The 20308-nt window shown below is 44.3% G+C and overlaps 1 protein-coding gene across 1 annotated transcript in view; it reads right to left on the bottom strand.

The window, feature by feature from the left end:
* Window positions 1-20308, bottom strand: part of DYNC2H1 (dynein cytoplasmic 2 heavy chain 1) — a 1078189-nt gene that overhangs the window by 797530 nt on the left and 260351 nt on the right. The window contains 5 exon segments of the mRNA XM_030202388.1: window positions 9887-10004; window positions 12026-12158; window positions 13048-13430; window positions 13599-13639; window positions 13642-13768. Coding sequence (XP_030058248.1) covers window positions 9887-10004; window positions 12026-12158; window positions 13048-13430; window positions 13599-13639; window positions 13642-13768 — 802 coding nt within the window.

The raw sequence follows: 20308 nt of genomic DNA, 5'->3' as shown, positions 1-20308 counted from the left end.
CATGGGTGAAAATCAAGGCAAAGGAAATTGCCACGGATACTTCACTCCCTCTTTCCGTAGCTGTTCTGTGAGGAAGCGAAGTTCTCCTCGACATTACAAAGTAGATGCAGCTAAACCTTGGTATAATGACAAATGATGTGTCCCACACAAAGGTCTTCTTTACCTCGAGCAGCCTTGAGGAAAGCCTCTCACCTTGTAGCTCTGAAAGCACACCACTATGTCTCAAGCTATGTTGTTGCGAGCTTTTCCCAATTACCTGTGCACTCGATCTGCTCTGGTGCACGACTGACTCACAATTTATATAGTCTGGGATTTCTGGCAGACCCTGTATTCGGAGATTACACCTTCGCGACCTGTTCTCTAGGTCTTCAATTTTAAGTGCCAGCTCTATTTTATCCACTTTTAATTCCCCCATTGCTTGTCCATGTGGGTAATAGCCTCTTGAATGCTCCTCAAAATGCTATTACAATTCTTCAATGCGTCTGCCTAGCTCGGCCATATCTCTCCGCAAGTCATATCCAAATGTGGTCAACTCGGCATGCACTGCCTTGAGATGAGTCTTAATTTCTTGCAACCACTCATGTATGTCTCCCGACATCTCTCGAACTGTTATTTGCAACACACTAACTCCTCTCTGAGTCACCTCGTGGTGTTCATTCACACTATCATCCAACATCCTACCAGAATCCAATCACGGAGCCTGCACCGCTGCCAAGTATGAAAATTGGGAGAAGTTGACTCCCTGGTGCTTAAGAGCCATAAGTACCAAAAGGGCTTGCTTTTGGAAACCGTCCCTGGTGTTTAAAAAAAAACGACAGTTCAAAAAGGCTAAAATAATTGTCAATGAAGCTCAGGGGGCGAGGAAGTTGGCTTAAGCAGCCATCTAGAGCGGTGACATCACTTTTTCCCATATCATATATTCTAAAGTTCTAGCTACCACACTGTCTATTAATTTAAATTTGTAAAAATCCTCCTGTAGCCATGCTAATCCCCCTCCTCTTTTGTCCAACCTAATATTATGAATAATCTTATAACCTGATGGACAGACTGATAAGAGCATGGGAGAATTTAAATCTGGAAGCCACATCTCTGTAATTAAAACTATACTGGCTTTCTTTAATTAAGTCACTGATCAGATCTTTTTTATTACAAACAGAATGGGCATTAAAATAAAGATTCTCTATAACTGTATAATTCTGTTCAAAGGTAGAATTTATATTAACTTGAATTAAGTTATCTAAGGTTCTTTCTGTTTTTTCCTTTTCCAATTCCTGTTAGCAATCACAACTTCAGGTATTTGTTGTGGTACTAAAGTGCAATCTATCACATTAAGTTTATAACCTGTGATTATTTTTTATCTTTCTCATAAAGAGAATAAATGAAGAATTTGAGAATCCATTTCCACAATCCACCCCCTCCCAGTATAGACCAATGCCTAGAGGAATCTTAACCAATGCATTTTAAAAATCATTTAAAAACAAACAGGTAGTTTCTAATAATCAGAGTAGTATATCACCTGGACCGGATGGCATACATCCAAAGGTACTCAAAATGAAATTGCTGATCTGCTGTTAGTAATATGTAACCTGTCATTAAAATTGTCTATAGTACCTGAAGATTGGATGGAGGCCAATGTAACACCGATTTTTAAAAAGGGTTCCAGGTGTGATCTGGGTAAGACTGATATCAATGCCAGGTTAAATAGTGGAGACTATTATAAAGAATAAAATTACGGAACATATAAATAAACATGGTTTAATGGGACAGAGTCAGCATGGGTTTAGCCAAGGGAAGTCTTGCCTCACCAATTTGCTTCATTTCTTTGATGGCATGAATAAACATGGATAAAGGTGAGCCAGGCAGATGTAGTGTACCTAGATTTTCAGAAAGCTTTTGACAAAGTTCCTCACGAGAGACTCCTGAGAAATTAAAGTCATGGGATAGGAGGCAATTTTCTGTTGTGGATTAGGAATTGATTATTGGATAGAAAACAGAGGGTAGGGGTTAAATGATCAATGGAGGAGGGTGGGATAGTGGAAAGCGGCAGGGATCAGTTCTGGGACCGGTGGCCATTTAACATATTTATAAATGATATGGAAATTAGAATGACGAGCAAGGTGATTAAATTTGCAAAGACACAAAACTATCAAGGTGTTTAAAACTCATGCGGACTGTGAAAAATTGCAGGAAGACCTTAGGAAACTGGAAGGCTGGGCATCAAAATGGCAGATGAAATTGTAATGTGGATGAATGCAAAGTGATGCCCTTGGAAAGAATAATCCGAATCATAGATGCTAGGAGCTACCTTGGAGGTCAGCACCCAAAAAAAAGATCTAGGTATTATAGATACTATGCTGAAGACTTCCGGTGACGTCGACATCCTAGATGGCAGCCTGAGCTCGAAGCACCTGGACTTCTCCCGTTAAAACAGCTATCATAGCGACACAGACTAAGTAATAAGACAGTGATTACAAGTTAAACAACTTTTGGCAACCTGTCTATGCTAAGATGTCGCAGAAATCAAAACTATCGGATCCCAAAAGCGGTGCGAGGAGCAGCCAAAGGTTGAGCAAGACAGCCGGGCGCCATACTCTCCGCAACACCAGGATGTTTCGGACTCTGAATCGATGATATCTGAAGACGAAGCGGGCAAAGTCGAGAATCGCAGTTCGCCAAGATACTTAAGATCTCCGAAAAGACCTGGCTCATATGAAATCAGAAATTGTAGAAAGTATAGACAATTTGAGAGGCGAGATTAAAGATGTTGGGGCCCGGCTGGAAGAGCTTGAGGGCCGAGTTGAGAGCAGGATGAACTGTTGGTGCAAGTAAAACAGCGGGAAGATGGATTTTTTACCCAGTTAGAGGAATTACAATACAAGATGGACGATATAGAAAATCGGAGACGACGAAACAACTTGTGCTTCCGGGGAATTCCGGAGGTGGGTGAGCAAGAAGATATACCGAAAATAATAAAAGAACTCTGCGCACAATTAATGGAGGGGACCCCAGAAGCAGCGCTCCCTGAAAATCGAGAGGGCCCACAGGGCTCTGGGAAAACCGCTGGCCAACAAGCCACGAGACATTGTTGTGCGTTTCTGGAAGTATGCCGAGAAGGAAAATGTGCTTGCCTTATCTAGACAGAAGAAGGACTTACAATTTAATGAAAACACTGTTACTATCTACCAGGACCTCTCAGCGTATACTTTACAACAAAGACGAAACATGAGACCCATCTTGGAGATCCTGGAAAAACATAATATTAAATATCAGTGGGCGTTCCCTTTCTCTCTCTGCTTCACCATAGCGGGACAAATCCATAAGGTCTGCACTGTGGAAGCGGCTCGACAACAGTTGCAAATGGCAGGGTTGATGGAAATGGAGACAGAGCCTGCTCCCACAACAACAACCGCAGCAACACGGGACAAAGTGCGACAGTGGCAACAGGTCTTCAATAAAGCGAAGAAGCCCCGGCTGACTGCATCTAAATCTGCCACATGATTTCTGCTGAGACTGAATGAACATATATAACTGGTAGTGTCTTGCAAGTACATCAGTGTACACATATGGGAGACAAAAAGGGAGAGATGCATTTGTTATCTGTGTAAAGCAAAAGAGGTGAGGGGTTCGGTGGGGCGGGTTGTAGATGGGTTTGCCGACTTGGCTGGAGGTGAGAGGCGGGAGAGATACTTGTTTTTGGATCTCCCCTTGTCTTTCTTTGCCAGTAGGGAGTTTCTGGGAAGGGGATGAGGGGGGCAAGGGTGGGGGGGTTTGGGGAGTACATTATTCAGGGACAGCAATCATGCTTTAGGCCTGGTCTATTGTCAATACCAACTTAATGACACATAATTTACATATTATAACCCTTAACGTAAAGGGCCTTAACGCCCCGAGAAAGCGCCAATTAGTGTGGCAGGAACTTCTGAGATTGAAACCACATGTCATAATGCTACAAGAACACATTTGAAAAGGGCCCATGAAACTCTGTTTTGGCACCCACCACTATTCAAAAATCTATTTTGCATCCGATGTCTCTAATAAGAAACAAAGAGGGGTGGGCCCTACTTTTTCATAATAACCTCTCTCTGCAGGTCCAGCAGGTGAAACGGGACCCTAAAGGGCGGTATGTCTTGATCAGAGGTACTATAGAAAATAGGGAAGTTACATTCGGATCAATTTATGGCCCCAACACGGAGCAACATTCCTTCTTCCAGTTACTTAAGCGAAAATTGATGGAAATGATAGGAGGCTCTGTGATTTTAGGAGGCGACTTCAATGCCACCTTGCAACCAGACTTAGACCGATCTGGCTACCCCACAAGGAACGACAGGGTAATTGCTAAGCATTTTACCACTTTTGTGGAGGACGTGGGGCTCCGTGATTCCTGGAGGGACAGCCACCCCGGAGAACGTGACTTCTCCTTTTACTCCTAAGCTCATCAGACGTATTCCCGAATAGACTATATTCTTATAGATAAACTGCTAGGAAATCAAATTGGAAGAGCTCAGATTGGAAATATCACCCTCTCTGATCACGCTCCATGTATGCTACAGTGGGATAGTCACCTAACAGAGAAAAGGGGAGGTACCTGGACTTTCAATAATATGATATTAAAACAAGAAGAGGCCTGTGCCGAATATGTGAAGGTACTTGAGGAATATTTGTCATTTAACTTGAATTCAGGCCTGTCAGTAGCGGTGGTCTGGGATCCCTTAAGGCAGTATCCCGAGGCCACTTCATGGAGGTGTCGGGGCGACATAAACGGAAAAGAGATAGCGAACTGGCGAACTGACTCAGTTGAGGAGCCAGATTAGGGAACTAGAACTAAAACATAAAAGCACAGGCTCTCTTAAACATTACCGAGCCTTGCAAGCTAAGAGGGTACAATTAGATGCTTTGCTAAGCCAGGAGTTAGATTTCCTTAATGAAAAGTTAAAGCTTCATAATTATACTAAGAAAAATAAGATTAGTAGACAGCTAGCGCTTAAACTGCGAAAGCTTAGAGTAGAGCGTACCATTTTTTGTATTAAGGGACAACAAGGAGAGAGTCTCCGACAGTCGCAAGAGATTAAAAACCGATTTAGCCAGTATTATGCTGCATTATACTCCAAGGATGGCTCGATACAGGAGGGATATGTTCGGTCATATTTAGAGAAAATATACCTGCCAAGTATTTCCCTAGATCACAGGGAAATGCTTGAGGCTCCTATAGAGGCAACGGAAGTGCTAAATGCTATTAAATCCTTAAAAACTGGCAAAGCGCCTGGGCTAGATGGCTATACAAGCGAATTTTATAAAACATTTGCCCCATATCTGGCACCTCTGTTACGGAAGTGTTAAATTCTATACGAACAGGAGAAAGCATGCCAGAAACTATGCGAGAGGCATGGATTACCGTAATCCCTAAGCCCAAAAAAGATGTGACCGAATGTTCTTCTTACTGGCCAATCTCGATATTAAACGTCGATGTGCGTATACTGGCAAAAGTGTTGGCCACCAGGTTAACTACAGTTCTGCCATCTATCATTCACCCAGACCAAGTGGGATTCATTACAAATAGGCAAGCCTCTGATAACATTAGGCAAACAATAGATGTTATGTACGCTGCACAGCAAAGAAATTTACCCTATTGCTTGTTAAGTATTGATGCTGAAAAGGCATTCGATAGGGTACATTGGCCCTTTCTATACCAGACAATGCAACGTCTTGGATTTGGCACTAATTTTATGGGTTGGATAGAGGAATTTTATACTAGACCTAGAGCATGTCTAAAGATCAACGGACAGGTCTTCCCTTTCTTTGATTTACAAAGAGGAACACGCCAGGGGTGCCCACTATCACCTCTTTTGTTTGCTATGGTGATGGAACCCCTGGCGTGGGCCATTAGAAACGATCCGGGAATTACCGGAGTGAAGGTAGGGGAATGGGAGTCCAAAGTAGCACTATTTGCAGATGATGTCCTATTGACAATCACATCTCCTCTAGAATCCCTTCCAAAGCTATTTCAGACTCTGGAGGCCTACGGAAAGGTTTCCGGTTTCAAAATTAATTATACCAAGACGGAAGCATTGGCACAAGGTGTGGAAGCGCAAATTTACCAGACATGTCAGCAGCTTTTCCCCTTGAGATGGGTGACTGATGGCATCCGATATTTGGGAGTTTTCCTCATTAGTAATATGCAGCGCCTAAGTGAGGTGAATTATACTCCCTTAGTGACTAAACTTAAGGCAGATTTAGATAGGTGGGACCTCTTGGTTTGTCTTGGTTCGGCAGGATAGCCACAGTAAAAATGAACATTTTGCCATGTCTATTATACCTCTTTCAATCGATACCACTGCCAATAGGAGAACATTTGCTTCAGCGCATGCAGAGTCGGTTAACAAAGTTTATTTGGAAAGGGAATAAGCCGAGAATTCATTCCAATGTGACCTATATGGCCCGCAAATCTAAAGGAGGATTGGGAGTCCCCTACTTAGAATTCTATCTCAGGGCAGCCCAAGTTAAAGCGGCGGCAGAATGGTTCCAGGAAACCCCTCATAAGCTTTGGATAAGGGCAGAACAGTGCCTACTTCGCAGTCCATTAAAATTAGGACATATGCTATGGCTAACACCTAAGCATAGGCGGCTGAGGGTGGGGGTGAGTCCTGTTATTCACGTTACACTCTCGTGTTGGGATAAAATGGAACGTAGAAGGAAGGTGTATAACTCTAGGCTGTCCCCCATAGCATACAATCTAAATTTTCCTCTGGGATGCAGACCCTCAACCTTTATAGGTGGGCACAGAATGGTCTTGACCTTTGGGGACAATTATTGAGTGGAGAGAGATTCGTCATGTTTTCAGAATTAGCCAAAACTTATAACCTCCCTCGGAGAGATCAATACACATACATGCAATTAATGCATTTTCTACAATCCCCGGGATTAAGAGCTAATCTGTTTGGAGAAGTCACGTTCTTAGAAGAATTATGTGTAAGAGAACAGGGAACTAGAGGTCTAATTTCCTTGCTATATGGATATTTGAGAGATCAACTCCCGCAGAACTCCAGACATCGGGACCAGTGGGAAAAGGAACTGGGAGTAAAATATACAGAGGCGGAGTGGCAGAGATTTGAAAGAGGCTCAGTTCGGATTTCCCCAGCGATAAACATTCAGGAGAATGTTGCGAAAATAATATACCGTTGGTATCTGACCCCAGTACGATTGCATCATATGTTTATAGTACAGTGTCCCAGATGGGCTGGAGATAATGTGGTCAATTAGGCAACATGGGCCACATATGGTGGACTTGCAGAAAGGTGGGAGCATTTTGGAGGGCTATCCAGGGGAGGGTGCAACATTGGGTAGGAGTTGATATACCATGGGACCCTGCAGTGTACTTATTTCATAAAAATATTTTGGGACTTAAAGAAGAGGGCTTGACCCTAGCGAAACATTGTTTTTGTGCAGGCAGACTGATAATTGCACAGGCTTGGAAGCAACGTAACAGTCCTTCAATAATTAAGTGGAAAACTCTGCTTGGAAATATTGCAGAAAAAGAGAAATTGTTAGCAAAGGAACGCAAACAATTGGCAAAATGGGGAAGAATATGGGCTCCTCTAGGTATGTGATCATAGACGGGGTTGCTGTTACTATTCGACTGCTGAATAAATGTGATATTGTCTTTTGCTGGGTAATGTAACTGGGTAGGATGGGTGGGATATTTTCTATAATTAGGCTTGGTTTTGATATTTTGTACTATGTTAGGGATAAATCTTACGGGGGGAAATGGGAACAAAAAGTGAAGTCCAGGACATATGCTGTCATTAGCAGTGAACCTTGTAGTTGAATATGGTTTGTGTGGAAATGAGAGACTTGACATTTTCTTAACGATGTTGCTAGTATTTTCAATTGTTGTACAGGGATCTTTCATTTTTCAATTAAGACTTCTTCTAAATTAAAAAAAAAAAAAAAAAAAAAGATACTATGCTGAAATCTTCTGCTAAGTGCAGCGGCAGCCAAAAAGCAAACAGGATGCTAGGAATTATTAGGAAAGGAATCATAAATAAGACTGAAAATACTATAATTGCTTCTGTATGACTCCTTGGTGCGACCTCACCATGAGCATTGTATTCAGTTCTGGTCACCGTATCTCAAAAAAGATATTGCGAAATTAGAAAAGGGTTCAAAGAAGAACGACCAAAACGATAACGGGTACAGAACTTCTCTCATATGTGGAAAGGCTTAAAGAGGTTAGGGCTCTTCAGATTGGAAAAGAGATGGAATGGGGGGGAGATATGACTGAGGTGTACAAAATCCTGAGTGGTATAGAATGAGTAGAAATGAATTGATTTTTTACTCATTCCAAAAGTACAAGGATTAGGGGACACTCGAGTAAGTTACATAGAAATACTTTAAAAACAAATAGGAGGAAATATTTTTTTCATTCAACGAATAGTTAAGCTCTGTAACTCTTTGACGGAGGATGTAGTAACAGCTGTTAGCGTATCTGGGTTTTAAAAAGGTTTGAACAAGTTCCTAGAGGAAAAGTCCGTAGTCTGCTATTGAGACAGACACGGAGAACCTACTGCTTGCCCTGGGATTGGTAGCATAGAATGTTGCCACTATTTGGGTTTTCTGCCAGATACTTGTAACCTGGCTTGGACACTGTTAGAAACAGCATACTGGGCTAGATGGACCACAGCTATTCTTATGTTTTTTATGTTCTTACGGCAGGAATTACCAAAACATTTAATACTTATTGGCCAGTCTGGAAAAGTGGTTCAAAAATGAAAACCAATTCAAAGTAGGGGTTGCATTTGTCTCAGGAAGACCAGGTTCATGTGGTAGTTTTGCATGAGGAGGGATATTCCAGTTGGGAGTTTGCTGCAAAGGTTGGATGTAATCAAAGTACAGCCTTAAGGATCATACAAACGTATAAGGAGACTGGCAGCATGAAGGACAGGTATCAATGTGGGCAGCCTATCAAGTTGATAAAAAGAGGAGTATCATGTGTTGTTCAGGATATCCTTGAACAACAAGAAGTTCACCTCTCCTCAGGAAGCTCACATCTCCTAGGCTGCTCAGAGAATGGAAAGAGAAATGCTTAGTTGATGTTTGTACTTCAGCTGTAAGGAGAAGCTGCTTGGAATTTGGACAGAGGTTGCAAAGTGAGGATAAAGCCATCGCTGAAAGATGCATATGACATGGGCAAACAAATACTCCAGTTGAAGCAAGAAGGAATGGGAAAAAGTTCTGTTCAGTAATGAAAGCACTTTCTACATCCTTGGAAATCATGGAAAAACATTTGTGAGAAGGTTTCCAGGAGAAGACTATAAACCAGAGTGCCTGAATCTCTCTGTTAAGTATCCAGCAAAAGTAATGACCTGGAAATACATGGCAACCAGTGGAGTTGGTAGACTTCACATCGTTCATTGGACAGTCAATGCATGCAAATACATCAAAATCCTCACCATGCTAGTAAAGACACATACAGTACATGCATATGTGTAGGTAGGAAATATTCTCAACCAAAGAACCACTTACACCCTTTTTAAACATTTTCTCAAACTTGATACTATGTAATAGCATAATTCTAGTTTTCCTTTTGGAGGAGTAGCCTAATGGTTAGTGCAGTAGTTTGAGAACCTGGAGAACTGGGTTCAGTTCATACTGCAACTTCTTGTGACTCTGGGCAAGTCACTTAAGCCTCCATTGCCCCAGGTATAAAATAAGTACCTATATATAATATGTAAACTGCTTTGATTGTAACCACAGAAAGGCAGTATATCAAATTCCATCCCCTTTCCTTTAAAAAAATAAACTAAACCAAATTATTAGGCATCTCCATATCATTCACAACCAATGACATTTCAAAAATGATATGGTATACTGCTTGTAAAAAATTTCCTACCAGCAAAAAGTTTCTTAAGGTGAGACTGAATAACTGCAGGGTTAGTAGACTGGCCCAAGATTTCCAGTAGGTCATCATCTCCAATGAAATAGAATCTGGGGAATGCTGAACGTTTTTCCTGTTAAAACACACATTTATAACTTTTCTTACAGTTGCAGATATTAGAACATTTCTACTGGTGAGTATGTATATTTGAGATGTGGACGAGCATTTTCGATAAAACGTCTAAGTTCGATTTTGGATGCTTTACTAAAAACGTCCAAAAATTGAGTGGTGAACATAGTCATTTTTGAACCTGAAAAATGCCTCTTTTTGGTTTGAAAATCACCTTTTCTAATGTTTTGTGCTTGGTGCATTTTTCTCTTGGGACCATTTTGGAAAATACAACTTCTAAGACAAAAATGCCCAAAAATCAGCCATTGGGATGTCTGGGGGCTATCACTAGTAGACTTCTAGAGGGCTTACCATACAATATAAGGGGATTATGGTGAGATATGTACCTAGAACCTTTTATGTGAAGTCCACTGCAGTGCCTCCTAGGCTGCTCCTCTACTCTGCAGAGTTATACAGCCTGGTATGTACTGTCACTATCACATCTTAGAGGACCAGTGACCACGGGGAAGGGGAGAGGATTTTATGCCTTAATTCCTCCAGGGGTCATTTAGGGCACCTTTTGGTCACTCAGTCATGACTGAAATGGGTCCAGCCAAAAACATTTTAATTTTGGCCCTAGACATTTTCATTTTGTTCCATTATTGCAGAAAAACATCTATCTTTGGGTCCTGCCCATGTCCCGCCCAGGTCCTGCCCATAACATACCCCCTTGAAATATGGACAAACTGAGGAGCAAAACATCTAAATCAGGGTGTCAAAAATCACAAATTGGATATTTTTGAGAGAAAAAAGTCCTCCTGTTACCTTAGAGTTGTTCATCAATTAAAAGGTTCAATCATGTGATTAATTGCAACTAGATTTTTTAATCGTGTGATTAATTGCATGATACAAATGGGTACCATCTCCCTTCCTCCCCTCCCTGGGCACCATCTCTTCCTTTCCCTACCACTCTATAGACATCATCTCTCCTTCCCCTCCCTTCCATGGGCACCATCTCATCCCCCACTTACCCTCCCCTCCTCTCCATGGGCACTAAATCATCTCCTCCCTTACCCTACCCTCCCCTCCATGGGTACCATCTCACCATTTCCCATAACCTCCCCTCCCCTCCATGCGCAACCATTCCTCTCCTCCTTCCCGCCTTTCATGATCACCATTGTTTCCCTTCTCTTTGTGCCCCTCCCCTATTTCCAGCATCCTTCCCTGCCCCCCATCTCTCTCTTTCCTCCCCCCCGGTTCAAATCTTTCTCTCTGTCATCTTTTTTCTGCTTTCTCTTTCTCCCGTGGCCCCCGCATGGTCCTCAACTGTTTCCTCTTTCCTCCTGGGACCCCCGCCCCGTCCCTGCCGTGGTCCACATCTTTCTCTGTCTTCTTTCTTTTTTCTGTTTCCTCTTTCTCCCATGTCCCCGCCCCCGCCATGGTCTGCATATTTTTGTCTTTTTTCTGCTTCCTCTTTCTTCTGTGCCCATTACCCCTGCCACGGTCCGCATATTCCTCTGACTTTTTTCTGCTTCCTCTTTCTTTCGGTGCCCCCCTGCCCCCACTGTGGTCACATTCTGTCTTGGCACCTCTCTTACCTCTCCCAGCACGGCACTCCAGCGGGCCCCCTCTCCTCTGCAGCTCCTTCTTCCTGCTCACCACTGCAGGCTGAACTGAAAACAGTGCTGCTTCTCACCAGGACCACAGCGTCTCTCTGTAACAGGAAGATCTGAGGCGCAACTTCCTGTTACAGAGAGATGCTGCGGGTAGGGTGAGAAGCAGCACTGTTTTCACCTGCAGCTGTGAGGAGCAGGGAGAAGGAGCCACAGATGAGGAGAAGGGGCCACTGGAGTGCTGTGCTGGGAGAGGTAAGAAAAGCTGCTGGCTAGTGGGGGAGGGATGACAGCGTTAACGGATTAAAAATTTTAACATGAGTTATTCATTTAACATGTTAATCACATTATTAACTTGTTAAATGGACAGCCCTACTTATAATGTTTTTTGGACATTTGTTATGTTTTGAAAATAAGCCCCTAAATAACATACCTCCAGAAATTCGTTTAGGGATTTCTGACATCTCTGAAGCTGATCAAGTATAGTAATCAAAGCACTCCTTATTCCTATCCGAGTAGTTAGTGATGTTACTCTGTTGTCCCTCTTAATATCAGACATTATTGATCTTTCAAAATGGAAAATATTAATCAGCAACAGTAATTTTAAATGTATCATTCAAATACAAAATAAGACTAACTTTCAGTGATTATAGTAGTAAATATACATATTACAAAGGAGTAGCATGTCCTGGTGCCACTGACAAAAACTGATTTATTTATTTATTGAATTTGTATCCCACCTATTTGCAGGCTCAATGTGGCTTACAGATTATGGTAATGACATAATCATTTCATTTCATGATAACAGGTATGGTTCTTAGTGTTTGAAGATTAGGTAATGGAGGGTCAACAGGATCGCTTCATGATAACGGGAACAATTATTAAAGTTTGAAGGTTAGGTGAGGGAAGATAGAGGAAGGTGTTAGGTAAGATAGAGGAGAGCTGTATTAATTGTGTGGATTGTTGAAGTAGTTTGTAGGTTATGTTTAAAAATCTTTCTGTACTTTTTTTTAATAATTATAAAGCTTTATCCAACAAAATAAAATTCTAACATACATTAAGATTATAGTATATTGGCAGCATGAAAAAAAGCAATAGTCACGTGTAGAATAAAACCACAGTACAGTTTTTAGATTCTAAATACTGTATGATATTTTCTCTTTACATTGGAAAGACTATTACTTTAGAAGTAGACCTGAAATGTAAATAAGCAAATAAAATAAAGGCAAAGGATAATATATTGATTCTCCTGATATCATCCAGAGACTCAATAGCTAGGACTGCAGTCTAAGAGCTTTTAATTCTTGGGCCTAATCCCTGGTCATACTTCACTTAAAACAAGTAGCAGCATGAAGCTTGGTCAGTTGCATAACAATTTATAAATTAAACATTTAGAACTGTTTTAACATAAATAACGTCAATCCCTCTATGTTCAAATCTTCTAGTTCCACTTACCGAAAATCTTCATCTACTCTATTAAAGCGTGCCTGTTCCTTAGGAAGAGCACCACGACCAAAAATAGGCTCTAAATATACCCATTTCCTTTGGATTTGGTTTAAATTCTGCAAAAATTCATCCAACTCAGCAAGTTTTTTTTCCCAAATGGATACTTTATCTTCAAAGCCTTTGTAGTATGGTGAATCTTTGAGAGACTGAAGGAGGCAGCGATTGTCACCAACTTGATTTACTATGTCTTTCCAATCTTTAATCAATTTGAGAGTCCTACTCTGACTATCTTCATAATCTATTAAATTAAAGACTGCACCAACTCCCCAGAGATCCAGCTCTCGTAAAGCCTCTCGGATAGTGATTTCACCTTGTGCACGGCTGTTCAAATCCTATGTAACGAAGAGAGAGATTAGTTTTATTAATTTTAAAATGACAAACAATGCACACCTGTACAAGATATATATTAACTAGAATTCACTTTTATAAAATGCAATCTAGAGTAATAGACACATCGGAGCATTTTTTTTTAAATAATACAAGAGCCAATAAATTCACACCTTAAGTTCTGCAGCTTTTGCTACTATGACATCTGCTACTTGAGTAAATCTCCAAATAATAATTTCTCTAACATCGTGCCTTTGGGAAGCCCAAGAAGTCGAAAGAGATCAAGCCAGTGATCCTGAGACAGGTGTTCTCCTCTGACATATTTCAGGACAGGGACTACTATCTGAGGAAAAACGCATAAACAAAACAAATTTATAATATCTTTACACTTGTTTACCATTTAAACAATTATAGCTACCAAACACATCTTTCACAAAACAGTTAAAGATTATTTGGCATAATATTCTTGCAGACTACACTACATCATGTGGGTGACGTCATCCACGTCGCCCAGTGCAGAGCATTAAAAAGCTAGTATGCATTTAGAGAATACGCAGAGTCCCACCAGCACATGCACAAGTGCCTTCCCACCTGCCATGAAAGCACGGAACCTGCAGTACAATACCATAGCTACCAAATGGGAGACAACTCCAAGGGAAGGTGGGACGGTATGTGATAATGAATGGCATGCTGTCCTCGGAGAATACCTGCTACAGGTAGTATCTTTGCTTCCTCCGAGGACATGAAGGCCATATTCTCACATGTGGGAATCCTTAGCTACCAAACTCACCGAAAACAACCACCAATAGGTTGTTATTTTCGGCAAGTTCAAAAAACTGATCAACATGAAACCATATACAAACTGGGTGAGAGTGCAGCCTGGAACAGAAAAAAGAGGGGTCTAGGGGAGTGGAGTTGGATTCTAAACCCCAAACAAATTCTGCACAACTGTTCGTCCAACAACAACTATCTGCGTCAAGTATCCTGCTCAAGACAATAGTGAGATGTGAATCTGTGGACTGAAGACCAAGTCACAGCCTTGCAAACTTCTTCAAAGGAGGCTGACCTCAAGTGGGCTACCTATGCAGCCCTGGCTCTGACATTCTGAGCCTTGACATGACCCTCAGAATCAGCCCAGCTTGGGCATAAGTGAAAGAAATGCAATATGCCAGCCAACTGGAAATGGTTTGTTTCCCCGATTGTGACCCTCATCCTGTTGGGATCAAAGAAAAAAAGCTGGGTGGATTGTCTGAAGAGCCTAGCTCGCTCCAAGAAAAAAGGCCAACGCTCACTTGCAGTCAAGGTGTGCAGTGCACTTTCGCCAGGATGGGCATGAAGTTTGAGAAAGAATGTTGGCAGAACAATCCACTGATTCAGATGCAAATCCAATCCAACTCTAGGCAGGAACTTAGGATGTGTGTAAAGAACTACTCTGTTGTGATGAAACATACTGTAAGGTGGATCCGCTAAACCAAAAGACTAAGAAAGAGAACAGACAACATTCCACCCACAGAAATAACCAACAGAAAGGAAAGATGAGACACAACAAACACAATGACCAAGAAGACAGACAACTAATAAAAATCATCACAACCCAGACCACTACAGAACCCCATTGACTAATACAAATGGGTTATATAAATGCTAGATCTGCAGTTAATAAAACTATCACAATTACTGATTGGATCACAACAGACAATCTAGACTTTCTCTTTATAAACGAAACCTGGATCCACGATCTCAAAGACGCCATAATTCTAGAACTATGCCCGCCAGGGTACAAAATCACCCACTGGACAAGGAACGGTAAAAGAGGAGGAGGATCAGCTATAATCTATAGATCCCAATTCACTGTCACAACAATGGGCCGATTCCATACTTCCCCAACTTGAAATTGCCACAGTCAGAATCAATCATTCAACCCTACAGGACCACCTAAACCTTATCCTGTTCTACAGACCACCAGGAAATTGGCAAGACTGCCAAACGCACTTTATGGACTTCATATCAAACACATGTATTTCAACCCATAACCTTCTCATAGTAGGCGATATCAACCTCCACCTAGAAGACACTAACCTAACAAATGTGAAGGAATGCAAAGACTTCCTCCAACTATGGGATCTCCGATGGCCAACCACACAACCCATATAACAAAAGAGAGGGAACGAAGTACAAACTAAAGTCCAAACAAAAAAAAAAGCACGGGCCTTTAAAAATGGAACACAATTCTTTAATGAATGAAAGTGAAAAAGTCCCTTGGTGCTTTGTAGCTTTTACTATATGAGACGTGGGGTAAGGAATATATTCGAGTTATTCCCCAAGTTTTCCACGTCATCACTGTGACCCCTGACGCAGGTGCTAGTCATCGAAACACGGCCCGTGTCGGGTCTTTTTGTCAAGGCTCATTCATTAAAGAACTGTGTTCCATTTTTAAAGGCCCGTGGTGCTGTTTTTTTTTTTTGTTTCAACCATACAACCCACCCATACTAAAGGACATACACTAGACTTAATCACATACAGCGAATAATACATACCTGTAGCAGGTGTTCTCTGAGGACAAGCAGGCTGATTGTTCTCACGACTGGGTTGACATCCACGGCAGCCCCCACCAACCAGAACAAAACTTCGCGGGCAGTCCCGCACGCAGGGCACGCCCACCGCGCATGCGCGGCCGTCTTTCCGCCCGTGCGCGACCGTTCCCGCTCAGTTGAATGACAAGCAAAGGAATGAGTAAAACGCAACTCCAAAGGGGAGGAGGGAGGGTAGGTGAGAACAATCAGCCTGCTGTCCTCGGAGAACACCTGCTACAGGTATGTATCATTCGCTTTCTCCGAGGACAAGCAGGCTGCTTGTTCTCACGACTGGGGTATCCCTAGCTCTCAGGCCACTCAAAACAAGAACCCAGGTCAATTGAACCTCGCAACTGCGAGGGCATAACAGAAATTGACCTACGAAGAACAACTAACAGAGTGCAGCCTGAACAGAATAAATCGGGTCCTGGAAGGTGGAGTTGGATTCAAACCCCGAACAGATTCTGCAGCACCGACTGCCCGAACCGGACTGTCGCGTTGAGTATCCTGCTGGAGGAAGTAATGTGATGTGAATGTTTGGACAGATGACCACGTCGCAGCCTTGCAAATCTCTTCAATAGTGGCTGACTTCAAGTGGGCCACTGACACTGCCATGGCTCTAACACTATGAGCCGTGACATGACCCTCAAGAGTCAGCCCAGCCTGGGCGTAAGTGAAAGAAATGCAATCTGCTAGCCAACTGGTGATGGTGCGTTTCTCGACAGCGACCCTTTCCTATTGGGGTCGAAAGAAATAAACAATTGGGCGGACTGTCTGTGGGGCTGTGTCCGCTCCAGATAGAAGGCCAACGCTCGCTTGCAGTCCAATGTGTGCAACTGACGTTCAACAGGGCGGGTATATGGTCTGGCAAAGAATGTTGGCAAGACAATTGACTGGTTAAGATGGAACTCAGACACCACCTTTGGCAGGAACTTAGGGTGAGTGCGGAGGACTACTCTGTTATGATGAAATTTGGTATAAAGAGCATGAGCTACCAGGGCTTGAAGCTCACTGACTTTACGAACTGAAGTAACTGCACCAAGAAAATGACCTTCCAGGTCAAGTACTTCAGATAGCTGAATTCAGTGGCTCAAAAGGAGGTTTCATCAGCTGGGTGAGGACGACGTTGAGATCCCATGACACTGCAGGAGGCTTGACGGGGGGCCTTGACAAAAGCAAGACTCATAAATCGAACGACTAAAGGCTCTCCAGAGATGGCTTTACCCTCTACACGATGATGGTAAGCACTAATCGCACTAAGGTGATTCCTTACTGAGTTGGTCTTGAGACCAGACTCTGATAAGTGCAGAAGGTATTCAAGCAGGTTCTGTGCAGGACAAGAACGAGGTTCTAGGGCCTTGCTCTCACCACACACGACAACCCTCCTCCACTTGAAAAAGTAACTCTTTTAGTGGAATCCTTTCTAGAGGCAAGCAAGATACGGGAGACACCCTCAGACAGACCCAACGAAGCAAAGTCTACGCCCTCAAAATCCAGGCCGTGAAAGCCAGAGACTGAAGGTTGGGGTGCAGAAGCGCTCCATCGTTCTGCGAAATGAGAGTCGGAAAACACTCCAATCTCCACGGTTCTTTGGAGGTCAACTCCAGAAGCAGAGGGAACCAGATCTGAAGGGCCAAAAAGGCGCTATCAGAATCATGGTGCCGTGTCCTGCTTGAGCTTCAGTAAGGTCTTCCCCACCAAGGTATGGAGGATAGCATACAGGAGGCCGGTCCCCAATGGAGGAGAAAGGCATCCAACACCAGTCTGCCGTGTGCCTGTAGTCTGAAACAGAACAGAGGCAGCTTGTGGTTGGTCTGAGAGGCGAAAAGATCCAGCGAGGGAGTGCCCCACTCTCGGAAGATCTTGCATACCCTCTGGAATGGAGCGACCACTCGTGCGGTTGCATGACTCTGCTCAGTCTGTCCGCCAGACTGTTGTTTACGCCTGCCAGGTATGTGGCTTGGAGAAGCATGCCGAACTGGCAAGCCCAACGCCACATTCCGACGGCTTCCTGACACAGGGAGCGAGATCCGGTGCCCCCCTGCTTGTTGATATAATACATTGCAACCTGATTGTCTGTCCGAATTTGGATGATTTGGTAGAACAGCCGATCTCTGAAGGCCTTCAGTGCATTCCAGACCGCTCGGAGTTCCAGGAGGTTGATCTGAAGATCTTGTTCCTGGAGGGACCACAGGCCCTGGGTGTGGAGCCCATCGACATGAGCTCCCCATCCCAGGCGAGATGCATCCGTCGTCAGCACCTTCGTGGGCTGCGGAATTTGGAACGGACGTCCCAGGGTCAAATTGGTCCGAAGTGACCACCAGTGCAGCGAATTGCGGCAACTGACGGACAGGCGGATGACATCTTCTAGATTCCCGGTGGCTTGGCACCACTGGGAAGCTAGGGTCCATTGAGCAGATCTCATGTGAAGACGAGCCATGGGAGTCACATGACCTGTAGAGGCCATATGACCTAGGAGTCTCAACATCTGCAGAGCTGTGACCTGCTGAGACACTCTGGTCTGGGAAGCGAGGGACAGAAGGTTGTGCGCCCTTGCTTCAGGAAGAAAGCCCTGAGCCGTCTGTGAATTCAGCAGAGCTCCTATGAATTCCAGAGATTGGACTGGCTGGAGATGGGACTTCGGGTAATTTATCACAAACCCCAGCAGCTCCAGAAGGTGAATAGTGCACTGCACGGACCGAAGAGCCCCTGCCTCTGAGGTGCTCTTGACCAGCCAATCGTCGAGATACGGGAACACGTGCACCCCCAGCTTGCGGAGATACGCCGCAACCACCACGAGGCACTTCGTGAACACCCATGGGGCAGAGGCGAGCCCAAAGGGCAGCACACAATACTGAAAGTGCCGTATCCCCAGACGGAATCTGAGATACTGTCTGTGAGCTGGCAGTATCGGGATGTGAGTGTAAACGTCCTTGAAATCCAGGGAACATAGCCAATCGTCTTTCTGAATCATTGGTAGATGGGTGCCCAAGGAAAGCATCCTGAACTTCTCTTTGACCAGATATCTGTTCAGGCCTCTCAGGTCTAGGATGGGGTGCATCCCCCCTGTTTTCTTTTCCACAAGGAAGTACCTGGAATAGAATCCCTGCCCTTCCTGCCCGGGTGGTACGGGCTCAACCGCATTGGCGCTGAGAAGGGCGGAGAGTTCCTCTGCAAGTACCTGCTTGTGATGGGAGCTGAAGGATTGAGCTCCCGGTGGGCAATTTGGTGGAGAGGAGGACAAATTCAGAGTGTATCCGCACTGCACTATTTGGAGAACCCAATGGTCGGAGGTTATCAGAGGCCACCTTTGGTGAAAAACTTTCAACCTCCCTCCGACCGGCAGGTCGTTCGGTACGGACACTTTGATGGCGGCTATGTTCCCATGGATCCAGTCAAAAGCCCGTCCCCGGCTTTTGCTGTGGAGGCGCAGGGGGCTGCTTAGGCGCACGCTGTTGACGGGAACGAGCGCGCTGGGACTGTTCCTGTGCCTGAGGAGGCCTTCGGGCCGGCTGAGTGAACCTACGCTTGTTGTAGGCGTAGGGTGCAGCCTGCCGGGCCCGGGAAAAACGTCCACCTGTAGAGGTGGGTGCTGAAGGCGCCCGGCGGGAGAGCTTGTCGAGAGCGGTTTCCCGCTGGTGTAGTTGGTCCACCAACTGCTCGACCTTCTCGCCGAAAATGTTATCCCCTCGGCAAGGGACATCTGCCAGACGTTGCTGGGTGCGGTTGTCCAGGTCAGAGGCACGCAGCCATGAGAGTCTGTGCATCACTATACCTTGGGCCGCAGCTCGAGATGCCACATCACAGGTGTCATATATACCCCTGGACAGGAACTTTCTGCACGCCTTCAGCTGCCTGACCACCTCCTGAAAAGGCCTGGATTGCTCCGGAGGGAGCTTGTCGACCAGGTCTGCCAGATGCCTCACATTGTTCCGCATGTGAATGATCGTGTAGAGCTGGTATGACTGGATGCGGGTCACGAGCATAGAGGATTGGTAGGCCTTCCTCCCAAACGAGTCCAGAGTGCGAGACTCCCGCCCCGGGGGCGCCGAGGCGGTATCCCTCGAACTACGTGCTCTCTTGAGAGCAGAGTCCACGACCGCCGAGTCATGAGGCAATTGAGGCCGCATCAACTCTGGGTCTGAGTGGATCCTGTATTGGGACTCCGCTTTCTTGGGAATGGTGGGGTTAGATAATGGCTTCAGCCAGTTCCGAAGCAGTGTCTCTTTGAGGACATCGTGCAACGGCACCGTGGAAGACTCTCTAGGTGGTGATGGATAGTCGAGGACCTCGAGCATCTCAGCCCTCGG

Source organism: Microcaecilia unicolor, chromosome 4 (assembly GCF_901765095.1).
Source record: "Microcaecilia unicolor chromosome 4, aMicUni1.1, whole genome shotgun sequence".
Lineage (NCBI taxonomy): Eukaryota > Metazoa > Chordata > Amphibia > Gymnophiona > Siphonopidae > Microcaecilia > Microcaecilia unicolor.
This window is presented reverse-complemented; position numbering and strand designations above follow the sequence as displayed.